This window comes from Culex pipiens, chromosome 2 (genome assembly GCF_016801865.2).
Source record: "Culex pipiens pallens isolate TS chromosome 2, TS_CPP_V2, whole genome shotgun sequence".
Classification (NCBI taxonomy): domain Eukaryota; kingdom Metazoa; phylum Arthropoda; class Insecta; order Diptera; family Culicidae; genus Culex; species Culex pipiens.
The window spans coordinates 10,566,322-10,589,603 of NC_068938.1; the positions used below are offsets into that span (position 1 = coordinate 10,566,322).

Consider the following 23,282-nt stretch of genomic DNA (forward strand, 5'->3'; position numbering starts at 1 on the left):
CTTAATAAATTCCGAAACTACCAAATTAAGCCAATGCTAATTATATTAAACAGTTTCTTAATCCCCCTGAAACTGTTTTCAAAAATATGTCTTTATTTAAAAAAAATAATTCAATCGATTGTAAACTATTTACAATACACTGCATAGTTTCTTGTTTGTATTTCATCCAAATGGAACACTAGTTAGTTTTTTATTGTTTTTTTACATATTTTTGGAAATTTGGTAAAATGGAAAAAAAATCGAAAGAATTGGGGAAAAAATCAAGGATTTTAACAATAGAAAAACTATAATGGTGTGAAGGCATTTTGGGATATTTTTTTAACCAATTTTGAAAAATAAACTAAAATTTTGAACAGCAGCTTAAAATATAGTTTGTTAAAGCCTTATTTTCAATTTGAGCCATTTCATATAATTTTATTTAATATTGCAATTTGGTTTGACGTAAAAATAACTCGCATGTTTTTTTAAGCTCAAACAATAAAGTTATGCCAAAATTAAAATTTTAATTCGATTAAAAAACAAAAACAACACTTTTCCCCCGCAGCATCGTCTTCTGCAAGTACGAAAACTATCTCGCCCACAAGAAGCACTACTGCTCGGCGCGGAATCTCGACGGAGCGGACGGTGAAAACGCCAAGGTCAGTCCCCCGATCTCACCCCGTACGGCGGCCAGCCCGTCCAGCTCCAACCCGAACTCCGTCAACTCCGGCGGTGGACCGCAGCGATCCTCGGGTGGTGGACCCGCTCCGGTCGCCTACCAGCAGCTGATTTGCGCCGCCTGCGGTATCAAGTTCACCTCGCTGGACAATCTGAGCGCCCACCAGATGTACTACTGCCCGAAGCGGGTCGACGTCCAGATGCCGGTAAGTTATCCGGACTAACGTGAGGTTTGAGGGAGTTGGATTTTTGATCGTTTCTTTCTATAACTCGACAGACGACGACGGCTCCGGCTCAGAAGGAACGCTGCTCCAAGTGCAAAAGCATGCACGAACCGGGTCAACCGTGTACCGTTGCCGGTCAGGGCGCGTACAAGTGTCCGATCTGCGAGGTCATCAGTCCCAACTCGACGGAAGCCCGACGCCACATGGACACCCACGGTGGTGTGAAGGCGTTCCGTTGTACGATCTGCCGGTACAAGGGCAATACCCTGCGGTAAGTTTGAAGTTCTTCAAGTTCGAAGACCATAGCTGACTTTTCTACTTCTTCAACAGTGGCATGAGAACCCACATCCGGATGCACTTTGACAAGAAGACGAACGACTTCAACGAGGAGAACTACATCACCTGCATTTTGGAAGAGGACGGAATCGAGATTCCGCCTGCGGCGGCCGTTGCGGCCGCGGCAGCTCAGCTGATGAACCAGGCTGCGGCGGCGCAGGCAGCCGCCAATCAACAGCAGCAACAGCAGATTGAGTCCGGAAACGGCTCGGGCCAGGTTCACTTTTGTGAGCTGTGTCCGTACTACTCCACTTACAAGATCAATGTGGTAAGTGAAATATCTTTTTATCAAAATTGAAAATCAGGTTTTAATCAAATCTTTAAATTTTCCTCAGGCAAGACATATCAAGCTGATCCACGGACGGGAACGGCCCCCGAGCAACTCCCCGCTGATTGGAGAGGGTGGTGAATCGCTTATCGCCAATGGTACCGGCGAACGAGGACAGGACAGTGGCAGTTCGACGCCGCGGCCACCGGTCAGCAGCACGCCGGGGCCAGGGCCGTTGACGGCGACGGGAAATAGGTAGGTTTTTATATTTAATGAAAATTTAAAAAAAATATATAAAAGAAATTAAATTTAAATAAAACATAAATTTGCAAAACAAAACTTGAACTTAGAAAAATACACTTTTTGATACTTTTTAATCAAACATTTGATGATTTTTTTAAGTTTTTTTGTTGTTTTTTGCAAATAAAGTTTCCCACAGTAGAATACCACATTTATAAAACTTAAAAATCAAAAGATGGTTAAAAGAACATCTTCAAACCGTTCTTCTATTTAAACTTAAGAAAAATGAGACAAAAAAACTATTTTCGATTACAGTCATCCCACATATTCGGAACACCCACAAATTTGGAACACTTTTATGATAATTTGTCAATAGCTTGCCAAAAGTAGCTTTTCTGTCGACCTTACTATTTTTAGAACCTTCATTTGGACATTATCTTGCTATTTCACTAGTAAAAGTAGTACTTTTTGAACAAAAAACTTCATTCCAAGACTATGTTGTCCAGAGCAGCAAAACACTGCCTCCAAATGGCCTGTTTCATAATTGTGGGATGTTATTGTGCCTCCCACAATTGTGGAACACTCGAATTTAAGTGATATTTTCACAAAAAAAAAGTTATCAAACAATGTATAAAACATCACTAAGCTTGAGTTTCATTGGTTTCTGTGTGTGAGGTCATTATTTGGTAATAAATATGTACTCCTGGAGAGAACCAAAGTTTGTTTACATTCGTAAGAAAAAAGTGTTCCGAATTTGTGGATTTCAAGGGTCAAAGTAATTCTTCAAAAACTTCATATAAAAGTTAAAATTTGCAGATGTTCGACACAGCATTCGAAAGATCGCAAGAAAATCTTTCAAATGAAGGTAAAAGCGAATCATTAAGTTCAATTATCGATTTGCTATGATTTTTTGAACATTGGCCGATCTGGAAACCGTTCCGAATATGTGGGATGACTGTATTATCAAAGTAACAAAGTAAACGTCAAATCAGCCACATACTTACTACCAGATTTTTTTCCAGATCTGTTCCAAAATTAAGTCCAGAAAAAAACAATAAAGCCAAAGAAATTAGGCGCTGCAAAAAATATTAAACTTAACAATGGAATGTAGAATGGATCAATAATTTTTAAAACAAATAAATGTTTCACCTGGTTTAAAATTTAATTCACTTAAGTATAGTTTCAATAAGGCTTTCTAGGCCCAGTGAAAAAAATATAATTTAACTCAAAAATGACGAATTCCTCGTCACAGTGTCCTGATGCAAACAATGATCGAGCTGTAGCTGTCACAGACCTGCGAAGTATGTTGGCTGACATATCGGGCTGTCAGTCAAATAAACCAGCTAGAAGTTGCTTGACAAAAAAAATTGCTAGAAAGAGATAGGAAACCTGATGCAAACAAACGTCCAGCTGTCATGTAAACATACTTTGAATGTGTTGGTAAATTTCTGACTAGAAAGCCTTATTGACTAAAGTAGGTATTAGACTATGGCAGCAAACTAGCAAACAACTCAAAATAGACAGGAAAGGTAAAAAAGTTTCACAACAGAATTGCAAAAAAATGTATATAAAATTGTAAACATTTGTTGAATTTCAAAAAATGTTAAAAATGGCTAAAAATATTAAAAACACGTCTTGAAATTTTTTAGAAATAGAGAAAATATACAATTTCTATTATCGGCCTATTAGCACTTTGATCATGAATTACAGCTTTCATAGAGTGTTTATAATGGGTATATTTCCCCTAGTAATAAATTGTAAAAAATTGCAAAAAATGTCTTAAAAATTGCTTAAAAAATGTAAAAAAATTAAAAATAAATGTTAAAACTTTTAAATTTTTTTTAAAAATTTAAAAATGTAAAGAATTATAAAAAGTTGCTAAAAAATTGTTAACAATTGTTAGAAATTGTATTTTTTTAAATTTGTTTAAATTTGTTATAAATTGTTAAAATTTGTTATTTTTTTTAATTGCTGGAAATTGTTAAAATTTGTTTAAAAAATTAACTAAGTTCTTAAAAATTGGTAAAAATTGTTGAAAGTTTGTTATTTTTTTTTTTTTTTTTTTTGAAAATGGTTAACAATGGTTACAAATTGTTAAAATTGTTGAACATTGTAAAAAATTGTAAAAAATGTATTTTTTTGGCGTTAAAACTTGTTAAAAATACAAAATTACTAAATACTGTTGAAAATGGTTTAAAACTGTTTAAAATTGTTTATTTTTTTTAAATTGTTTAAAATTGTTTAAAATTGTTTAAAATTGTTTAAAATTGTTTAAATTGTTTATAATTGTTTATAATTGTTTAAAATTGTTTTAAATTGTTTAAAATTGTTTTAAATTGTTTCAAATTGTTTTAAATTGTTTAACATTGTTTCAAATTGTTTTAAATTGTTTAAAATTGTTTCAAATTGTTTAAAATTGTTAAAAATTGTTTAAAATTGTTTAAAATTGTTTAAAATTGTTTAAAATTGTTTAAAATTGTTTAAAATTGTTTAAAATTGTTTAAAATTGTTTAAAATTGTTTAAAATTGTTTAAAATTGTTTAAAATTGTTTAAAATTGTTTAAAATTGTTTAAAATTGTTTAAAATTGTTTAAAATTGTTTAAAATTGTTTGAAATTGTTTAAAATAGTTTGAACTTGTTTAAATTGTTTAAAATTGTTTAAAATTGTTTAAAATTATTTAAAATTGTTCAAAATTGTTTAAAATTGTTTAAAATTGTTTAAAATTTTTCAAAATTGTTAAAAATTGTTTAAAATTGTTTAAAATTGTTTTTTAAATTGTTTAAAATTGTTTAAAATTGTTTAAAATTGTTTAAAATTGTTTAAAATTGTTTAAAATTGTTTAAAATTGTTTAAAATTGTTTAAAATTGTTTAAAATTGTTTGAAATTGTTTTAAATGGTTTAAAATTGTTTAAAATTGCTTCAAATTGTTTAAATTTGTTTAAAATTGTTTAAAAGTTTTAAAATTGTTTAAAATTGTTCAAAATTGTTTAAAATTGTTCAAAATTGTTTAAAATTGTTCAAAATTGTTTAAAATTGTTTAAAATTGTTTAAAATTGTTTAAATTTGTTTAACATTGTTTCAAATTGTTTTAAATTGTTTAAAATTGTTTAAAATTGCTTAAAATTGTTTGAAATTGTTTAAAATTGTTTAAAATTGCTTTAAATTGTTTCAAATTGTTTAAAATTGTTTAAAATTGTTTAAAATTGTTTAAAATTGTTTAAAATTGTTCAAAATTGTTAAAAATTGTTTAAACTTGTTTAAAATTGTTTAAAATTGTTTAAAATTGTTTAAAATTGTTCAAAATTGTTCAAAATTGTTTAAAATTGTTTAAAATTGTTTAAAATTGTTTAAAATTGTTTAAAATTGTTTGAAATTGTTCAAAATTGTTCAAAATTGTTTAAAATTGTTTAAAATTGTTTAAAATTGTTCAAAATTGTTCAAAATTGTTTAAAATTGTTTGAAATTGTTTAAAATTGTTTAAAATTGTTTAAAATTGTTCAAAATTGTTCAAAATTGTTTAAAACTGTTTTTTAAATTGTTTAAAATTGTTTAAAATTGTTTAAAATTGTTTGAAATTGTTTGAAATTGTTTGAAATTGTTTAAAATTGTTCAAAATTGTTTAAAATTGTTCAAAATTGTTCAAAATTGTTTAAAATTGTTTTTTAAATTGTTTAAAATTGTTTAAAATTGTTTAAAATTGTTTGAAATTGCTTGAAATTGTTTGAAATTGTTTGAACTTGTTTAAAATTGTTTAAAATTGTTTAAAATTGTTCAAAATTGTTTAAAATTGTTTGAAAATGTTTAAAATTGTTTAAAATTGTTCAAAATTGTTTAAAATTGTTTAAAATTGTTCAAAATTGTTTAAAATTGTTTGAAAATGTTTAAAATTGTTTAAAATTGTTTAAAATTGTATAAAATTGTTTAAAACTGTTTTTTGAATTGTTGAAAATTGTCTGAAATTGTTAAAAATTGTTTAAAATTGTTTAAAATTGTTTAGCATTGTTTGAAATTGGTCAAAATTATGAAAAATTATAAAAATGCTAAACTGAAAAAAAAATTGTTAAAAATTGTTAAAAATTGTCAAAAATTGTAAAAATTTGCTTAAAATTGTTAAAATGGTTAAAAATGTTAAAAATTTCTTTAAATTGTTTTATATTTCTAAATGTTCAAAATTGTTCAAAATTCCTCAATTGATGATAAAAAATTATATTAATATTTGTGTTTCTTTCTCTCCCAGCACCATCAAAAGCGAACCGGAGGACGACCCCCGCCCCGACGAACCCGACGTCGACGTGGACGTCGTCATGGAGGAACCGGAAGTCATCATCAAAACCGAAGCCCCCGAATTAGCTCCCACCATCACCTCCCACTCCCCGATGGCCTCCCCGCCTCCCCCTTCCCCAAACCAGCCTCAACCGGCGGGCAAAGTCAAACCTTCGTTTGTCGCTCCACCGGCGATCAAGAGCTCCAAAACCCCCTCGCCACCCTCGACCTTCGAGATCAACCACTCCGGTCCGAACTACTGCGACACGTGCGACATCACCTTCAACTACGTCAACACGTTCATTGCTCATAAAAAGTTTTACTGCAAAAATACGCCCCAGGAGGGGGGCGGTGGCGGCGGCGGAGCTGGTACGACACCGGGGGGAGGTGCTCCGGCCAGTTTGCGAGCGGCCACGACCGGGTCGCCGAACAGCGTTGCCGCGGCGGTCTCCGTCACGCGGGCCACGGAGACGTCGGTCTAGCCGAGGAGGCGGCGCCGGAAGCCGTCGGCAAATGGGACGAGAGGCAATTGTATACGGAATGGAAATGATTTTATGTGAATTGTTTTTTGGGAGAAAAAGCACGCAAAATGTATACGTTTTTATCGGAACTTAATCATTGTCCTCCCTCTGGAAGGCGTTGAAACAAGAAGAGAATGAACATTTCTGTGTTAACTGTAGAATCGGAATCTTATTACTGTAGTTGTGTAAGTCTAATGGAAGCATAATCTTAAGCGCAAATCCTACGAAAAATCGACGTTAAACACAAGTCCCAATTTCCCCCCTCTAGAGAAGCTCAAACGCTGGCATAATTATTACTATTACCGTTAGGAAGTGTAACTCTGTACATGTTGTAACGTAACGTAAGAATTAGAATTTGTTATTTTCTTCCCTTCCCCTTAAAGACTTAGTTAAATCTATATTTCAGTTCAAAAACCTTTAAACTTTAAACGCATGTTTTACCAAAGTTAGCGCGAGTTGTTTTCCAATTTGTTTTAAGTTTAAAAGTTTCCTTCGAACCGATACGTATGTAACTTCCAATTATTGAATCAAGACTTGAGCGATTATTGCATTTAGTAGCGATTAATTTGTAATGAATTATAGAGAAAGAAAGAGAGAGAGAGAGTTGTAAAAATCTGTGTAAAGCAAAAAAGCAGTCGTCGTAAAACATAAGCTCGAATTTAATCTTACAAAGTAAACATCTTATCAACCTATAATAGAACCTATTCCACTTAACAATTACACAAACTCACACAAACAATCTTATAAAAAGCATAAAATTAGTAAAAACTGCAGATTTCCGTTGCATACACTGTAATGCTGCTTGGTCTGAATTGAAAACGCAGAAAACAACCACACAATTGCCATACAAACAAATAAAAAAAACACGCAGCAAAATCATAATTACCACACCGCGATTACCACTTTCTTGTGAATGAAACTGCAAAAATATTCGTAACTTCCAGCAAAAAATGTGTAAAACTCAATGTGAAACCAAAACTTTTCGGCGTTTGTTATGAAATCTGAAATAATGAAAACTTAATCGTAGAAGAGAAAACAAGCAAAAGAAGAACATAGAATCAAATGACAATAAATTATTATTTATCGATTGAGAGCGAAACAAAAAGAAACACGCAGAGAACCACACGATGTGAGGGTAAAAATTGTAGTTGCACGATAATTAAAGCAAACCGGATGGAAGTGAAAAGAACCAATTGAGTATGATTCAATAAAAGTTCGCAAGAAATATCAAAATAATTTAAAAATCGTCTTTTTCTTTCAACCCAAATTGGTATCACACCCACCAACCCTTCCAGGGTTAATCAAAGGAGGCCTGCCTTGCCGACGCGATTCCCCCGCTCGCGCGCCTTCTTCGTCCAGCAGCATGTTTCTATTCATAGCCCTTTGCAACCACGTGGCACGCAAATTGCACATGCGCGCAAATCAAGCGAAACAAAAAATCTCTCTCTCGTTTGCACTTCTTGTTGAGTTATCCACCTAGCGGAGCTTGTGCGTTCTTCAAACTAATTCAAAGACTAAGAAACTCGCTAAGGAGGTTTGATGTCCCTTGAGTTTACCATGGGCCGAGAACACGTGGCGATTCGGGGGCCCAGAACAATAAGCAAGGGGGGTTGTTTTCTTTCTCCCTTCGGCGGCGTCGCGCGCGTTCCGGTGTTTGCTTTTTTATTATACCTATATGTTAATGGAGGGGAAATTTGGCGAGCAACGAGGACTCTCTCGCAGAACAAAAGTGTGCTGGGTGTTCTGGACAGGATTCGAACTTGGGAAGGGCTCTAGGGCGAGAGAACTGGAGAACTAAGTTCGTACTTGAGGATATCTAAATGATAAAGTGGAGCAAACTGGCACCGCGCGCTAACCGTTAGAGCAAACAATCGTACTGCACTTTGCGCTACGATAAAATTGCATGTAGTGTAGCGGATTCTGATTTGAAGCCTCGACTGGTGAGTGGAAGATTTAAGTTGTGTTTTTTCAAATCGTTTCATATAATATTTTTTAGGAAAAAAATATAAGTGCATAAGTTCATAAAATAAATTGATGCAAGGCTGGTACACATTTTATTTAAAGTGTTTGTCAAACCCTTTCAAAGTTAGCCCGAAAAAATCAAGGGGCAAAACATTTTTTCTAACCCCGAATTTTAAAAGAAATTTAAGTGCAATCAGTTGAAATCAATTTAAAATACATTACCAATCATTTCTAGCATGTTTGGTTTGATTAAAAAATCTTTAGAATTTTTCGATGTTTAGTGTTATTATTTTATTTTCTTACTTTAAATATCAAATGCGAGTTCTATGAAACCATTTTAGATACATTTGAATGGTTGGTTGCCTACCAAATTAGCATTTTCTCAATAATCCATCATCGCCATTTCTATCGTCATCTTGGATCTAAAAATTCTAAATCATCTTAAAGAAGTTTAGGGGTCATACCTGTCGTGAGCTTAACAATCGAAAATAAGACAGCTAATACATTTCTTTCTTGGTTCGATTTTCCGAAGATTTGAGGGCTTTTGTTAATTTGATTTGGTTAACCGTGGTGGATTTTCTTGAAATAATTCGAACTGTCAAAAATCCACCAAAGCATCTACCACATTGATCGCACAAAAATCTGTGGTAGAAAAGTATCCACCGGTAGATGCTTTGGTGGATTTTTGACAGTTCGAATTATTTCAGCTCGGTTAACCAAAGCAAATTAACAAAAGCCCTCATTTCTCATCATTTTGGTGGCACACACATCCACACGCAAGATCAGAGCTTAACTGCTTAACGAAAGTCGCCATCAATATCTTTTCACTTGCGCTAACGATTTCAAAGCACTTCAGATATAAAATTGCTTCCAACTACCGGCAACATGTTCTTTTGTCCATTACTTACTCACTTGAAAAATAATCCCGAAAAATGTAAATAATTAGCAAGCACCATCAAAAAAACAAACGCACTAAGTCTTTTGACGTTTCAATTTTGACTACCCATTCCAATCGAAGGCTGAAGAAAACCGAGCGAGGAGCGAAGGCAAATAAAGAACAAAGGGTGGCCACCAACACCACCAACATGCTGGTACAGCGCCTGTTAGAGTGAGCAAGTGCTGCCAGGAAACTTTCGCTATGAATGCTACTTTTCGTGAGTGTTCGCTTAAAATTTCATCAATATTGGCAGCACTAAGCAGACCCAAGAGAGCGCTGGAAGAAAAAAAGAACTAAGCTGAAAATAGAAAAATGAGCGTGGCCCAATGCACTCGACTGATTAGAATGCATTTTTGAAATATTTTTTTTTTAAATGCTTGTAAAAGGAATAGCATAACCTTTAATAAAAGTGAAAATAAACAGAAATGTTCACAAAAAGTTGCTCTACTCGTTGGTGTACTTGGTTTTAGTGAATTTCAAGGAAAAATCCAGATTATTCAGCATCATTCAAACACGACCGCTTATTAGGCTTAAAATGGGCATATTTCCCCTAACAAAAGCCCTTTGGTTACCCGCACTGAAATTTTTCCAAGGCTTTCGAATGATCGAGTCTGGACTGTACTTTTTAAAGAAACGGTCGAAACAAACAAACAAATATTAGTGTGCTCTCTTGTACTAAGCTTGCCGGTTTTCATATCTAGTTGGCATAAGAGAGCACAGTGGCATCGAACTATTGATCCGAATTTTCCGATTCAGACTTTCTGATTCGATAAAAAATATCAAAATAAAAATAACTCAAGACAAACATTTCAAAAGGTCAAAAATTCACAACTTAAGCCCTTTTGAAATGTTAAGGAGATATTACGCTACGTCAAACAAACGCCCACTTTTGTGTTTTTGACATGCATTTGAAAATAGAGTGCTATTTGGATTATAACTTAAAACCCCATTTCCCGAACAATTTTTCAGGAAGTTTTTCTGGAGGGAGAGGGGTCAGGGCTTTGTGACAGTCCATGTTGAAGGAATTGGAAATTAACAGGGGGAAGAGGGGGGGGGAGGGATTCTTTATTCCCGAAAATCTCTGGACCATATACATTTTGATTTCGAATCCGATTTTGCATCAAAAAATGAAACGAAAAGGAGACATTTTTTTTTATTTTTTATTTGGATAAAACTTTGTGTGTAACTTTTCTGTGACCAAAGAAGACATTTTGCATAATTACTTCAAAAATGTGTATCTTTAGAACGGATTTTCTAATCAATACAAAAATAAAGTATAAAACTTCTCATAAAAAAACGGTTTCCCTTTAAAATTTACCCATTTCAAAAAAAATATATTGCGCAAAATTAACATTTTTGAAAGTATGATTTTTCTAGAATTTGTGAGATTTTTCACAGTTTTAGATAATAAAAATTACATCTTTTGAGCTAATGCACAAGTTGATCATAATTCATTTGGAAGTGCTGACATTGTCATTGAGAAACGTGAAAAAATTTCCATAAACTTTTAGGAATTTGTTTTAGGATGTAAAATTTTATTTTCAATCATAGAGTAGTTTGAAAATTGAAGTCATGACCAGGCTTGACCATCCCTGACAAAATAGTTTTCGAAAACATAAGAAAATGTCCTACAAATTTTCAAAAAAGACATTGAAGATTGTAGTAATGGCGAACAGAAAAAAATATTTTTTTTATGCTTTAGGCCGTTGCAAATATTTTTCAAAGTTTATTTCTTTGGTCAGAGTCGAGGGACATAAACTTCAAAAAATATTTGCAACGGCCTTACCAAAATTGTGTCGATTTTTAAAAATCAGGGGGCAAAAAACATATTTTTTCAAAAAACTTTAAAATTTCAATGAAAATTTTAGTGAAATCAGCTTAAATCAATTAAAAATGCATTTTCCTGCATTTAGAATCATTTTTAGCATGCTTAAGTTAATTTTAAAATCTATTGATTTTTTTTTAATTTTCGATGTTTAGTATCGCTAAAAGTTTTTTTTTAGCTAAAGTTTTTGTTTTCGTCAAATCTTACATTTTTTAAAAAACTAATGACTGCAAAACAACTGAACTAGTGTAAAATGCATTTTAAAACACTTTCTATGCAAATGTTGAAACTATGGCATGTTATTTCAATAAACACTTATTTCATACCATATAAATTTCCTAAACCTTCTTAGTCATTCGCCATCGAACGATTATCTGATTTTTTCTGTTTTTTTTTAGCTAAAGTTTTTGTTTTCGTCAAATCTTACATTTTTTAAAAAACTAATGACTGCAAAACAACTGAACTAGTGTAAAATGCATTTTAAAACACTTTCTATGCAAATGTTGAAACTATGGCATGTTATTTCAATAAACACTTATTTCATACCATATAAATTTCCTAAACCTTCTTAGTCATTCGCCATCGAACGATTATCTGATTTTTTCTGTTTTTTTTTAGCTGAAGTTTTTGTTTTCGTCAAATCTTACATTTTTTAAAAAACTAATGACTGCAAAACAACTGAACTAGTGTAAAATGCATTTTAAAACACTTTCTATGCAAATGTTGAAACTATGGCATGTTATTTCAATAAACACTTATTTCATACCATATAAATTTCCTAAACCTTCTTAGTCATTCGCCATCGAACGATTATCTGATAAATAAATGTTAATTTAGGGGTCACATAAATTAAAAAAAAATCTAAAAAATTTATTTTACACAAAATTTGCTAAATCCACTAAAAAGATAAATTCCGATCGCTCCTAAATGTTTCATGAAGATATTTCATAAATGATTGAAGTACAGTGGACTCTCTCGATGTCGATATTGAAGGGACCGTCGTGAGCGGGAGTTATCACATTATATAACGAAAAATCAAAGCAATCTATTTGGAGAGACTGAAAAAAATATTGACAGCTGGAGCAATATTGATATCGAGAAGATCGACAACCAGAGAGTCCACTGTAGAAAGAAACAGAAGATTTAAGCTTGAAATTTTGCCATGCGCAAAGCGAACTGTCAAACTTTCTGAACGTTTTTTCTCGAAACACAGAGTTGATTTACGGGTGCCACGATATCTCAAGATTGGATGGACCAAATTGGCTTAAAATTAGGAGTGAAGACCCTCATGACATGTCTCATGACGAAATCCGTTTTAGATTTTTTGTTAAATACAAAAATCAAAAACTGACGATTTTTTATGTGAAAAACAATTATTATTTTTTATCTTTTTAAGAATAAACTTTTTGAGAATCGGCATTCGTCATGCACACGGAACCGTTTAAACGAATCTTCATCTAAATTTTGAGCCGATTTGGTCAAAGCAGTTTTGAGATATCGTGGCACCCGTCTTTTTGCCTTCCTCACCATACTGAGGAAAGGCTATAAAATCACTCGAAAAATGAACTTTTTAGTTTGACCTCGTAGACCCACCTTCAGGTATACCTATCGACGCAGAATCATGTTCTGAGCAAATGTCTGTGTGGATGTGTGTAGGTGGGTGGACAAAAAAATTGTCACTCGATTATCTCCAGACTGGATGAACGGATTTTGACCGTATTAGTCTCATTCGATCCGTCTTGGGGTCCCATAGGTCTCTATTTAAAATCAGCAAGTTTAGTTAAGTACTTCAAAAGTTATGCTAAAAAAACGATTTTGGCGAATGTCCGGAAGATTGTAAAAAGGGTGGTTTTTGCAAGAAAATTATTATGTTATACATTTTCAGAAAGGTATCAAAAAGACCTTTCTAATGAGCCCAAAACATTGAAGATCTGACAACCCTATCAAAAGTTATTAGCACTTAAGTGTGCACTTTTTGGAGGCCGGATAACAGATATTTCAATGAAAATGTTGTCCGGGTCCATCATGCGACCTGTCGTTAGTTAGATAATCGAAAGACCTTCCAAATGAGCCTAAAACATCGAGGATCTGACAACTCTATCAAAAGTTATTAGCACTTAAGTGTTATTTATACACTTTTTGGAGGCCGGATTTCAGATATTGTGATAGAAATATTGTCTGAATCTTCCATGCGAACTATCGTTGAATAGGTTTTTTATCAGACCTTGGCGATTGGCCAGAAATATTGAAGATCTGCGAACCCTATCAAAAGAAATGAGTAATAAAGTTGATTTGTTAAACATGTTAAGGGGTAATGTTGCTATTTTTACTGAATGTATTGACTTTATGAATGTGAGGAAGGCACCAACCACCTAAAGGTGGATTAAGTAACGTTTTTTATTTTAAACTGCTAAATTCAAATAGCTATCTCTCTGCAATGATACAACCGAATGTCTACAAATTGTTTTTGTTAATAGTTGAAAATGTATATTTTAATGCCCTGAAAACAGATTTAAAATAAGTTTTAGTGTGTGCTCATACCAACCCTTGAAATTTCTGCCTTAATCATGAATTCTTTAAAAAAGAATGTTGTCGAGTGATTTGTCTTTTTGTTAGTACGGAACAGAATTGAGGGATCGAACATCAGTCCGTGTGGAATTTGACATTTTCTGTGCCTTGCCTTTGACCAACCAGAACCATTGAGATGGCTAAAATTGAACACTTATTAGCAAGGGGTATATGGGCAACAACACATCTTTAAAAGTTGATGATTGGGATTCGAACCCAGACCCGATCGGGATTTCTAAGGGCGACGCGCGAGCTAGCTCGCACACCAAACCGAATGCCACTTTGTGTTAAGGTCAAGCTTAGCGCCAGTTTGGTTCGAGATCTCGAACGAACAAACCGTAGACGAAAATAGAATCAAAAGAAGGAAGGGCGAGAACAGAAAAAGCAAAAAGTGTACCCACATTCGGAATCGTAATTCGAATAAGATTCAGTCAAGTTACGAATGGATTGTAGTGGCTCTCATCTGCCTGGAGGTACTAGGTCCGGAAGCAATTAAAGTGTGCTATCCAAACAGGAAACCTATCCAGGGAAATAATGGTTCGGGATTCGAACCCAACTCTGATACGGATTGTGAAATCGACGACCGATCTAATGTTGTCATCGAACGCATTCCACAACGTGTATTGAAATCGCTTCATAAGCATACTTTATTCTAGATTCAATCTTACAGCTAGGAAATTAACAAATTTAATCGTACAAATCAAAATTCTCGTTGTCACTGTCACTGGTGCCGGATGATTTACTATCGTCATCACACTCAATCTCCGAATCGTATTCATCCGAGTCACGATCACCGTTCGACTCTTTTGCTTTCATATCTTTCAGAATGCGTGCCTTGTAGCGAGCATAAGCCGTTCCGTACAGCTCCACGTCTTGTTTGTTGAGACGTCCGGGCCCCTCCTCCCCATCGCACTCCCCGTCGTCATCCGCCGGGTAGGCAAACCCACTGTTTTCCGCCTCGTAATAATCCTCGTCCGACGACAGTTCGCGATCTCCATCTGAAAATGTATTAAATCAATGTTGAACTAATTAAATTACATAAAAAGAGAGATCGCACCCAAATCAAACTCTTCGACGGCGCGCCGGATGTCGTCCTCGTCCACGCTGGCCGCCTCCCCGAACACGTCCTCGTCTTCGTCCGGGTAGTCGTTTCGCCAGTTGTTTTCGTCGTTCGAATCCTCCGACTCGCCTCCGTCACTGTCGGACCGGTCGCCCAACCCGCGGTGACTAGAGTACAGCGGGTCGTCGTAGATGGCAATGCTGGCGTGAAAAAAAATGCAATAAAAGTTATTCGAAATTAAAAAAAAATCTTCCAATTAGATAGTAGGGCCAACATGTGACAAACTACCCTTTGATGGAGTTAAAAATAAGTCTAGGTCTACTTTACCGACGTGGTCTTTGAGACATTGCGCACTATGAGCAAATGCAACGCAATTTTTGGACAAAATGGAAATCAGTCTTTTAAAAATGTTCAAATTAATTGTTGAAAATCAACATTTCAAAGGATTATTTGAAATAGTTTAAAAAAAAAAATTATAAATTAAACAATGCTTGAAAAAAAGTGGAATAATGCAATCATGGATGGATGGATCTGGGTTCGAATCCCGCCGACAATAGAAGATTTTTTATGAAAGAATTGAATCTTTTCGATCTCTTCCAACCAAGAGACAAAACAATTCAATACTTTTTCGAGGGCCGGGTATTTTTCTCAACTTTTCAAATAAAAAGAATCGTATTTCAGTTTTGAATCAGATACTTCTCCAAGCACAGACGAAAAGTATTGAATTATCTTTCTCTATATTTCATGTTATTTTGACAACTATTTATAGGATTCTATGTATGTATCTCTCGCTAAGCCTACCTTAAAGTATTTTTATAAAAAATAGCTTCTACATAAAACAGATGATTGGTTGAAAACTAAGAGATGAAAACTACCTAAACTTCTAAATCTCAAAAAAAAATCTACAGCTCTAGTCTTGTGTGTGTTTGTTGAATTTTGTTCGTAATTTGCATTAATGGCTCAGCTCGCGGTGGAAGCTTCAAATGAACGAGAAGAATGTGTAGTACAAATCTTCCACCAGCACCAACCTGATATCGTCCAGATTCTCCGGAATGTAGGGGACATGCTGGCTCTGCTGCTGACTCTCGTCAACCACGTACAAATCGTACACGAAGCCAGGCTCCTGTTCCTGGGCCGGCGCTCCAGCGACCTGATCCCGCTCAACGTCTACAATGGTCGTTCCACCACCCACTTCCTCACCCTCGACCTGACTCAGCGAGCGGGTGCAATTGACGATGCGGAAGCGACTGTTTTGCGTCGTCTGACGCGATGCCAACCGGTTCCGGGACGCGATCGTGGGACGATGCACGCGCGATATCGCTTCCTTGGCTTCCTCCTTCGAGAGACGGCTCTGCAGGTGTGCTGGAATGTTGTCGGCCTAAAAAGAAATCAAAAACTTTAACATCCAACAAGTCCCAATGCGAAACCAACAAACCTTTGTAAACGTTCCGGCAAACTTCAGCACCGTCGAGGTCTCCGCGGGGGTGGTGGCAACTCCATTGGCAGTAGCAGCATCAGGCTCCGCCTGATCCGTCCGCTGGCGTTTGCAGTTGAGCACGAAGGCGTTCAGCGGATCTTCGTCCACGCGCCGTTTGAGCCGGATTACTGCGGCCATCACTCTGCTCTGCTCAGAAACTCTTTGTTGTTGTTTGAAAGTTGAGGTTAGAATCACGTCTTGACTGTGGTGTAGAACTTTGGGTGAAACTTTTGGCTTAAATATAAGGAACTTTTGCGAAACGGTGGTGCGTAAGTAAAGTGGTCACTAGTTTTGATGGTGATTTAGTGCTTTATGATTAATTTAAACTTGAAATTTCAACAAATTTAGAGGAAAATGCAGCTTCTGATTCAACTGTTTGGTTTTGCGTTCTGTGTGTGTGTATGTGATTTTCTAATGTCTGACAGTTTCGCACAAGACTTTTAAATCTGGTATAAAGCAGCATTTCAGAAACTGGTATAAGCTAAGTACGGAGCTCGGGAGAAACGCGGTCAAGAAAAAATAATTTTCTTATTAAAATTCTTAAATTCTTAAATTCTTAAATTCTTAAATTCTTAAATTCTTAAATTCTTAAATTCTTAAATTCTTAAATTCTTAAATTCTTAAATTCTTAAATTCTTAAATTCTTAAATTCTTAAATTCTTAAATTCTTAAATTCTTAAATTCTTAAATTATTAAATTCTTAAATTCTTAAATTCTTAAATTATTCTTAAATTCTTAAATTCTTAAATTCTTAAATTCTTAAATTCTTAAATTCTTAAATTCTTAAATTCTTAAATTCTTAAATTCTTAAATTCTTAAATTCTTAAATTCTTAAATTCTTAAATTCTTAAATTCTTAAATTCTTAAATTCTTAAATTCTTAAATTCTTAAATTCTTAAATTCTTAAATTCTTAAATTCTTAAATTCTTAAATTCTTAAATTCTTAAATTCTTAAATTCTTAAATTCTTAAATTCTTAAATTCTTAAATTCTTAAATTCTTAAATTCTTAAATTATTAAATTCTTAAATTCTTAAATTCTTAAATTCTTAAATTCTTAAATTCTTAAATTCTTAAATTCTTAAATTCTTAAATTCTTAAATTCTTAAATTCTTAAATTCTTAAATTCTTAAATTCTTAAATTCTTAAATTCTTAAATTCTTAAATTCTTAAATTCTTAAATTCTTAAATTCTTAAATTCTTAAATTCTTAAATTCTTAAATTCTTAAATTCTTAAATTCTTAAATTCTTAAATTCTTAAATTCTTAAATTCTTAAATTCTTAAATTCTTAAATTCTTAAATTCTTAAATTCTTAAATTCTTAAATTCTTAAATTCTTAAATTCTTAAATTCTTAAATTCTTAAATTCTTAAATTCTTAAATTCTTAAATTCTTAAATTCTGAAATTCTGAAATTCTTAAATTCTTAAATTCTTAAATTCTTAAATTCTTAAATTCTTAAATTCTTAAATTCTTAAATTCTTAAATTCTTAAATTCTTAAATTCTTAAATTCTTAAATTCTTAAATTCTTAAATTCTTAAATTCTTAAATTCTTAAATTCTTAAATTCTTAAATTCTTAAATTCTTAAATTCTTAAATTCTTAAATTCTTAAATTCTTAAATTCTTAAATTCTTAAATTCTTAAATTCTTTAATTCTTAAATTTTTAAATTCTTAAATTCTTAAATTCTTAAATTCTTAAATTCTTAAATTCTTAAATTCTTAAATTCTTAAATTCTTAAATTCTTAAATTCTTAAATTCTTAAATTCTTAAATTCTTAAATTCTTAAATTCTTAAATTCTTAAATTCTTAAATTCTTAAATTCTTAAATTCTTAAATTCTTAAATTCTTAAATTCTTAAATTCTTAAATTCTTAAATTCTTAAATTCTTAAATTCTTAAATTCTTAAATTCTTAAATTCTTAAATTCTTAAATTCTTAAATTCTTAAATTCTTAAATTCTTAAATTCTTAAATTCTTAAATTCTTAAATTCTTAAATTCTTAAATTCTTAAATTCTTAAATTCTTAAATTCTTAAATTCTTAAATTCTTAAATTCTTAAATTCTTAAATTCTTAAATTCTTAAATTCTTAAATTCTTAAATTCTTAAATTCTTAAATTCTTAAATTCTTAAATTCTTAAATTCTTAAATTCTTAAATTCTTAAATTCTTAAATTCTTAAATTCTTAAATTCTTAAATTCTTAAATTCTTAAATTCTTAAATTCTTAAATTCTTAAATTCTTAAATTCTTAAATTCTTAAATTCTTAAATTCTTAAATTCTTAAATTCTTAAATTCTTAAATTCTTAAATTCTTAAATTCTTAAATTCTTAAATTCTTAAATTCTTAAATTCTTAAATTCTTAAATTCTTAAATTCTTAAATTCTTAAATTCTTAAATTCTTAAATTCTTAAATTCTTAAATTCTTAAATTCTTAAATTCTTAAATTCTTAAATTCTTAAATTCTTAAATTCTTAAATTCTTAAATTCTTAAATTCTTAAATTCTTAAATTCTTAAATTCTTAAATTCTTAAATTCTTAAATTCTTAAATTCTTAAATTCGACGCCAACATTTCAAAAAGCATCATGTACAAACCATGCGTTTTGAGAAAAACGCATTTGAATGTTGAGCATCCATTTTCAATTCCCATTTTAATATAAAAGCAAAATAAGATGTTCTAATGATAACAAACGATGAAAAACGTTGCTTTTATTGATACTTGATCATCCAAATTCAATAAAACATTATTTACGTCATTTTATTTGAGAAAAACAAACATAACTTCTTTTGAAATCACCAACGTCTATATCACCCTGCTGTCATTGAGGGGGACGCTTTGTTATGATTCGTTTTTCTTCGCCGAATGTACATGGCGCTTTGTTCATGATGCTTTTTTTTCGTCACGAGGTTTATGTACTCTTTTGTTTGACAGGTTGACAGGGCTATATGAACAGGCACTGCTGATGGCAGAAATTTTGTTTATGTTACTTTATTTAAAATCATTATTAAACAGACTTTACTGAAGTAACTTTTGCTCATTTTTGGTGGAGAGGTAGCTTATTAGGAGTACTTTCAGAATATGCAATAACCCAGAAAGTGTCAAAATGTACATGATGCCTTTTGAAATGTTACCGTCGAATTCTTAAATTCTTAAATTCTTAAATTCTGATTACATGTTTTTTGAATTTCTCAATTCTATTTTTTTTAATTGTAGAATTTGTGAATTTTTAATTTTTTTAATTGAAGAATATCCAAACTTTTAAATTTGAAAATTCATTAAATTTTTTAATTCTTTAAATCCTAATTTTTTAATATTTTCTTACTTTGTAATACAGTCCAGACTCGATTATTTGAAGCCTCGATTATCCGAAGGTTTGTATGGGACTTCGGATAATCAAACCACGAACAAAAATATTTTTTTCGTTTTTTTTATTTTCTTTCTTTTAACAAAAAATTCGAACTCTGCGACGCCATTTAGTCAAATTTGAATGGTTGATTGCCTTAAAAAATATCAAATGCATTTTTTTATATTTCATCACCGCCAGTTCGGCCACCATCCTGGATTTAAAAATTCTTCCTTCTTGGACTGTAATTGAATTTTTGATTTTTTAAATATCACAATTTTGAATTAGATAATTTTTGAATTTTAAAATTAATGAGCTTTTGATTTTCTATTTAATTCTAATCTTCTAATTTTTTTGCCTGTAAATTAATGGACTATTGCTTGGACTATAGTTATCTCGATTGTTATGACTTTTTTAGAATAATGGTGAAATTTTGATGAAATTAAAAAAACGGCAATTGGGTCCTAAAATGAAGCTTAGATTGCTGATATTATTGTTTACAGCGATAAAGCTTATTTTTCTGATAAAGCTTATTTTTCTGAGTACGACCATAAAGAGTTTAAAATGGATTTTTAAATCAATTTTGAAAAATTAACCTCGCGGTCCTTCTTGACAGAAAAGCTCCTACTTGACAGCTCGTTCCAAGGGAACCATAGTTGATCCATCGAAAAAATGTTGTCTTGTCAAAAAAAAAATTTGCATTAAAATGAAAAAAAGTGATCAGAAATGGTTTTTGATCGTGTTTTTTACCGTTATACATAAAAATTGACATAGGGCTTTAGTACCCAATTGCAAGATTTATTTCTAGTTTTTTGTATACATCACAGAGCAAACCAGCAACAACTTTGCTGCATACATCAAATCGATCAGGAAATCTCTTCTCGAACTCATCTAACGTGAGCAGGGTGGACTGTTTACACATCTTGTTTTTCGAATTTTTTATGCAGTAATATGAAAATTGGGTCCTAAAATGAAGCTTAGATTGCTGATGTTATTGTTTACAGCGATAAAGCTTATTTTTCTGAGTACAATGACCCTTTGTATGACCACAAAGAGTTTAAAATTGATTTTTAAATCAATTTTGAAAAATTAACCTCGCGGTCCTTCTTGACAGAAAAGCTTCTACTTGACAGCTCGTTCCAAGGGGACCATAGTTGATTCATCGAAAAAATGTTGCCATGTCAAAAAAAAAATTTGCATTAAAATGAAAAAAAGTGATCAGAAATCTTGATTTTTTTTTGAAAATGTCCAATAAACTATTGTCTTCCATATGTTTATAGGACCTATTCAAAAAAAACTCTGGAAATGGTTTTAAACCGTGTTTTTTATCGTTGTACATAAAAATTGACATAGGGCTTTAGTACCCAATTACCCCAATATTATACCAGCTTGCCTTGACGAACTTTTCATCCAATCCGGCAACACTGCGCCCAATCTGTCAAACTCACGAATCGATATGTAAACAAAAAGCAACAAAAACATCCACATCAGTAAAAAAAATCGCAAGGAAAAAACTCAACTCAAATTTTACGATCTTTTTTCTTTAATAACTCTGCTATCAGTGCGGTTCTTTGCGAAATAAAATGTAATCAGCAGCAAGAGGAAACTCCACCCGACATCACCAAGCAGCCAGTCCCACAATACCTTCGAGAAGAGAACGAACGCGCAGCTTCTAGGTGCGGCAGCAATGCTGACAACAAAGTATTTTTTCCTCCTGATATTGATTGCCGCGAGCCTGATATTCGTCGTTCTGTTCCACTGGTTTTCGTCGAACGATCCGGAAGATCGGATACTGGTCCGATATGATACAGGTTTGTGGGATGGGTGCTTTTGGTTGTTGTGATATTGATTTATTTATTTTTTCGCAGTCAACAATGACCGGTTTCAGCAGGTTCGCCACTGGCAAACCATGACCAACTCGGAAGCTTTGCAGGCCGATTTTGACGAACGGTTGGTGGTCATCTACAACAGGGTTCCGAAGACCGGCAGCACCAGCTTCGTAAACCTCACGTACGATCTCTGCCGGAAGAATGCATTCCACGTTTTGCACATTAACATCACCGCAAACATGCATGTTTTTTCGCTGCCGAACCAGATTCGGTTTGTCCGCAACGTGACCGCATGGGAAGCGATGAAGCCGGCGTTCTACCATGGCCATTTGGCGTATCTGGACTTTTCGAAGATGGGCGTTCCGGCGGCAAAGCCGCTGTACATAAATCTGGTTCGAAAGCCGCTGGATCGATTGGTGTCGTACTACTACTTCCTGCGCTACGGTGACGATTATCGGCCACACTTGGTGCGGCATCGTGCCGGCGACACCATGACGTTTGACGAGTGTGTCGCAAAGCAAAAGCAGGACTGCGATCCGAACAACATGTGGCTGCAGATTCCATTTTTCTGTGGTCACGCGGCAGAATGTTGGAAACCGGGCAGCGCCTGGGCCCTGCAGGAGGCCAAACGAAACCTGGTGAACGAGTATTTCCTCGTTGGGGTCACGGAAGAGATGACCGAGTTTGTTGAGCTGCTAGAAATGGCCTTACCGAGGTAAGCATGAAAATTGGTTTTGCTGCAAAGCAATTACCAGATAAACCCTTTATTTCTTTTCTTATCCAGACTGTTTAGGGGCGCATCGGACCACTTTGCCAAGTCCAACAAGTCGCACCTGCGTAAAACGAAATCCAAGGTGGAACCGCTGCCGGAAACCGTGGCGAAAATTCAGCAATCGCTCGTGTGGCAGATGGAAAACGAGCTGTACCAGTACGCGCTGGAGCAGTTTCACTTTGCCCAGATGAAACTGCAAGCCCCAGGTAAGAACGCGCTCCCGCAGGACTTTTTCTACGAAAAAATCAAACCAAATCAAAACGTCCCTGTCCGCAACTAGCTGTAATTGAGGGTGAGGAAGAGGAGGAGGGTGAAAACGGAATGCGAAATCTCAGTCAGGAAAGAGAAACAAAGTGTGAGCGAGAGATATTGATGAAACGCAAGGATATTGAAAGTGAGTCTAGAAACTAGTGCTGTTGATTAATTGTAATAATTTTGTCTTAAAATTGTAATAGAATTCACCAAGCTTTGTAGGGGTAAGAGGGAAAAAGGTACCATTTTAATTGGAAAATTAGAGGAAAATTTGTACCTTTTGGTTTTAAACACTTAGTCTGCTTTAGTTCATTCCATTTCGTGATGATTGGATCGTTTATTAAGAAGGGGGAAAGAATTAACTGCTCCGTTTTAGTAGATACGGTTTACCCAAATGACGACACATACAATAATGCTAAACAATACTTAAATAAAAAAGACAATTTTCTAACATGGTATTCGGTGGGTTTTTTATGGGTTATGATGAAAGAAACTCCTATTTGAATATCACTGTTTTTCTGTATCCTTTTTTATTTTTTTCCTTCTCAATTTATATTCCTTTAAATATATTTTGTATGTAATATTCAAAATGCTGATCAATTCCAACAGTGCCTTTGAAAGGCACTTTGGACAATCTTTCTGCAAATAAAATAAAAATCTTCATCGTTGCTCAGTTTTACGGTTTGAAAATAATATTTATCTAAATTAATAAAAATTAACTCCTAAAAACGGAGCTAAGAAAACGA

General features: G+C 33.2%; 3 protein-coding genes across 4 annotated transcripts in view; 2 read left to right on the forward strand and 1 right to left on the reverse strand.

The window, feature by feature from the left end:
• The window catches only part of LOC120423982 (zinc finger protein ush), a 188,257-nt gene extending 180,509 nt beyond the window's left edge, over positions 1–7,748 (forward strand). For both annotated transcript variants that reach the window (XM_052708407.1, XM_052708408.1), the window contains exons 6-10: positions 545–863; positions 935–1,152; positions 1,212–1,485; positions 1,553–1,740; positions 5,966–7,748. In XM_052708407.1, coding sequence (XP_052564367.1) covers positions 545–863; positions 935–1,152; positions 1,212–1,485; positions 1,553–1,740; positions 5,966–6,473 — 1,507 coding nt within the window. In that variant the 3' untranslated portion in view covers positions 6,474–7,748. The remainder of the gene's footprint in view (positions 1–544; positions 864–934; positions 1,153–1,211; positions 1,486–1,552; positions 1,741–5,965) is intronic.
• A 6,679-nt stretch (positions 7,749–14,427) lies between these two features.
• On the reverse strand, positions 14,428–16,736 carry LOC120423974 (probable RNA polymerase II nuclear localization protein SLC7A6OS). The gene is made up of 4 exons (XM_039587966.2): positions 16,300–16,736; positions 15,893–16,242; positions 14,862–15,064; positions 14,428–14,802 (listed from the first exon to the last, which is right to left on the reverse strand). Exons 1-4 carry the CDS (start codon positions 16,477–16,479, stop codon positions 14,492–14,494), a joined length of 1,044 nt encoding a protein of 347 aa, XP_039443900.1. The 5' UTR covers positions 16,480–16,736; the 3' UTR covers positions 14,428–14,491.
• A 4,400-nt stretch (positions 16,737–21,136) lies between these two features.
• On the forward strand, positions 21,137–22,994 carry LOC120423973 (heparin sulfate O-sulfotransferase). The gene is made up of 3 exons (XM_039587965.2): positions 21,137–21,494; positions 21,552–22,227; positions 22,297–22,994. Exons 1-3 carry the CDS (start codon positions 21,371–21,373, stop codon positions 22,562–22,564), a joined length of 1,068 nt encoding a protein of 355 aa, XP_039443899.1. The 5' UTR covers positions 21,137–21,370; the 3' UTR covers positions 22,565–22,994.
• Positions 22,995–23,282: the final 288 nt, after the last annotated feature.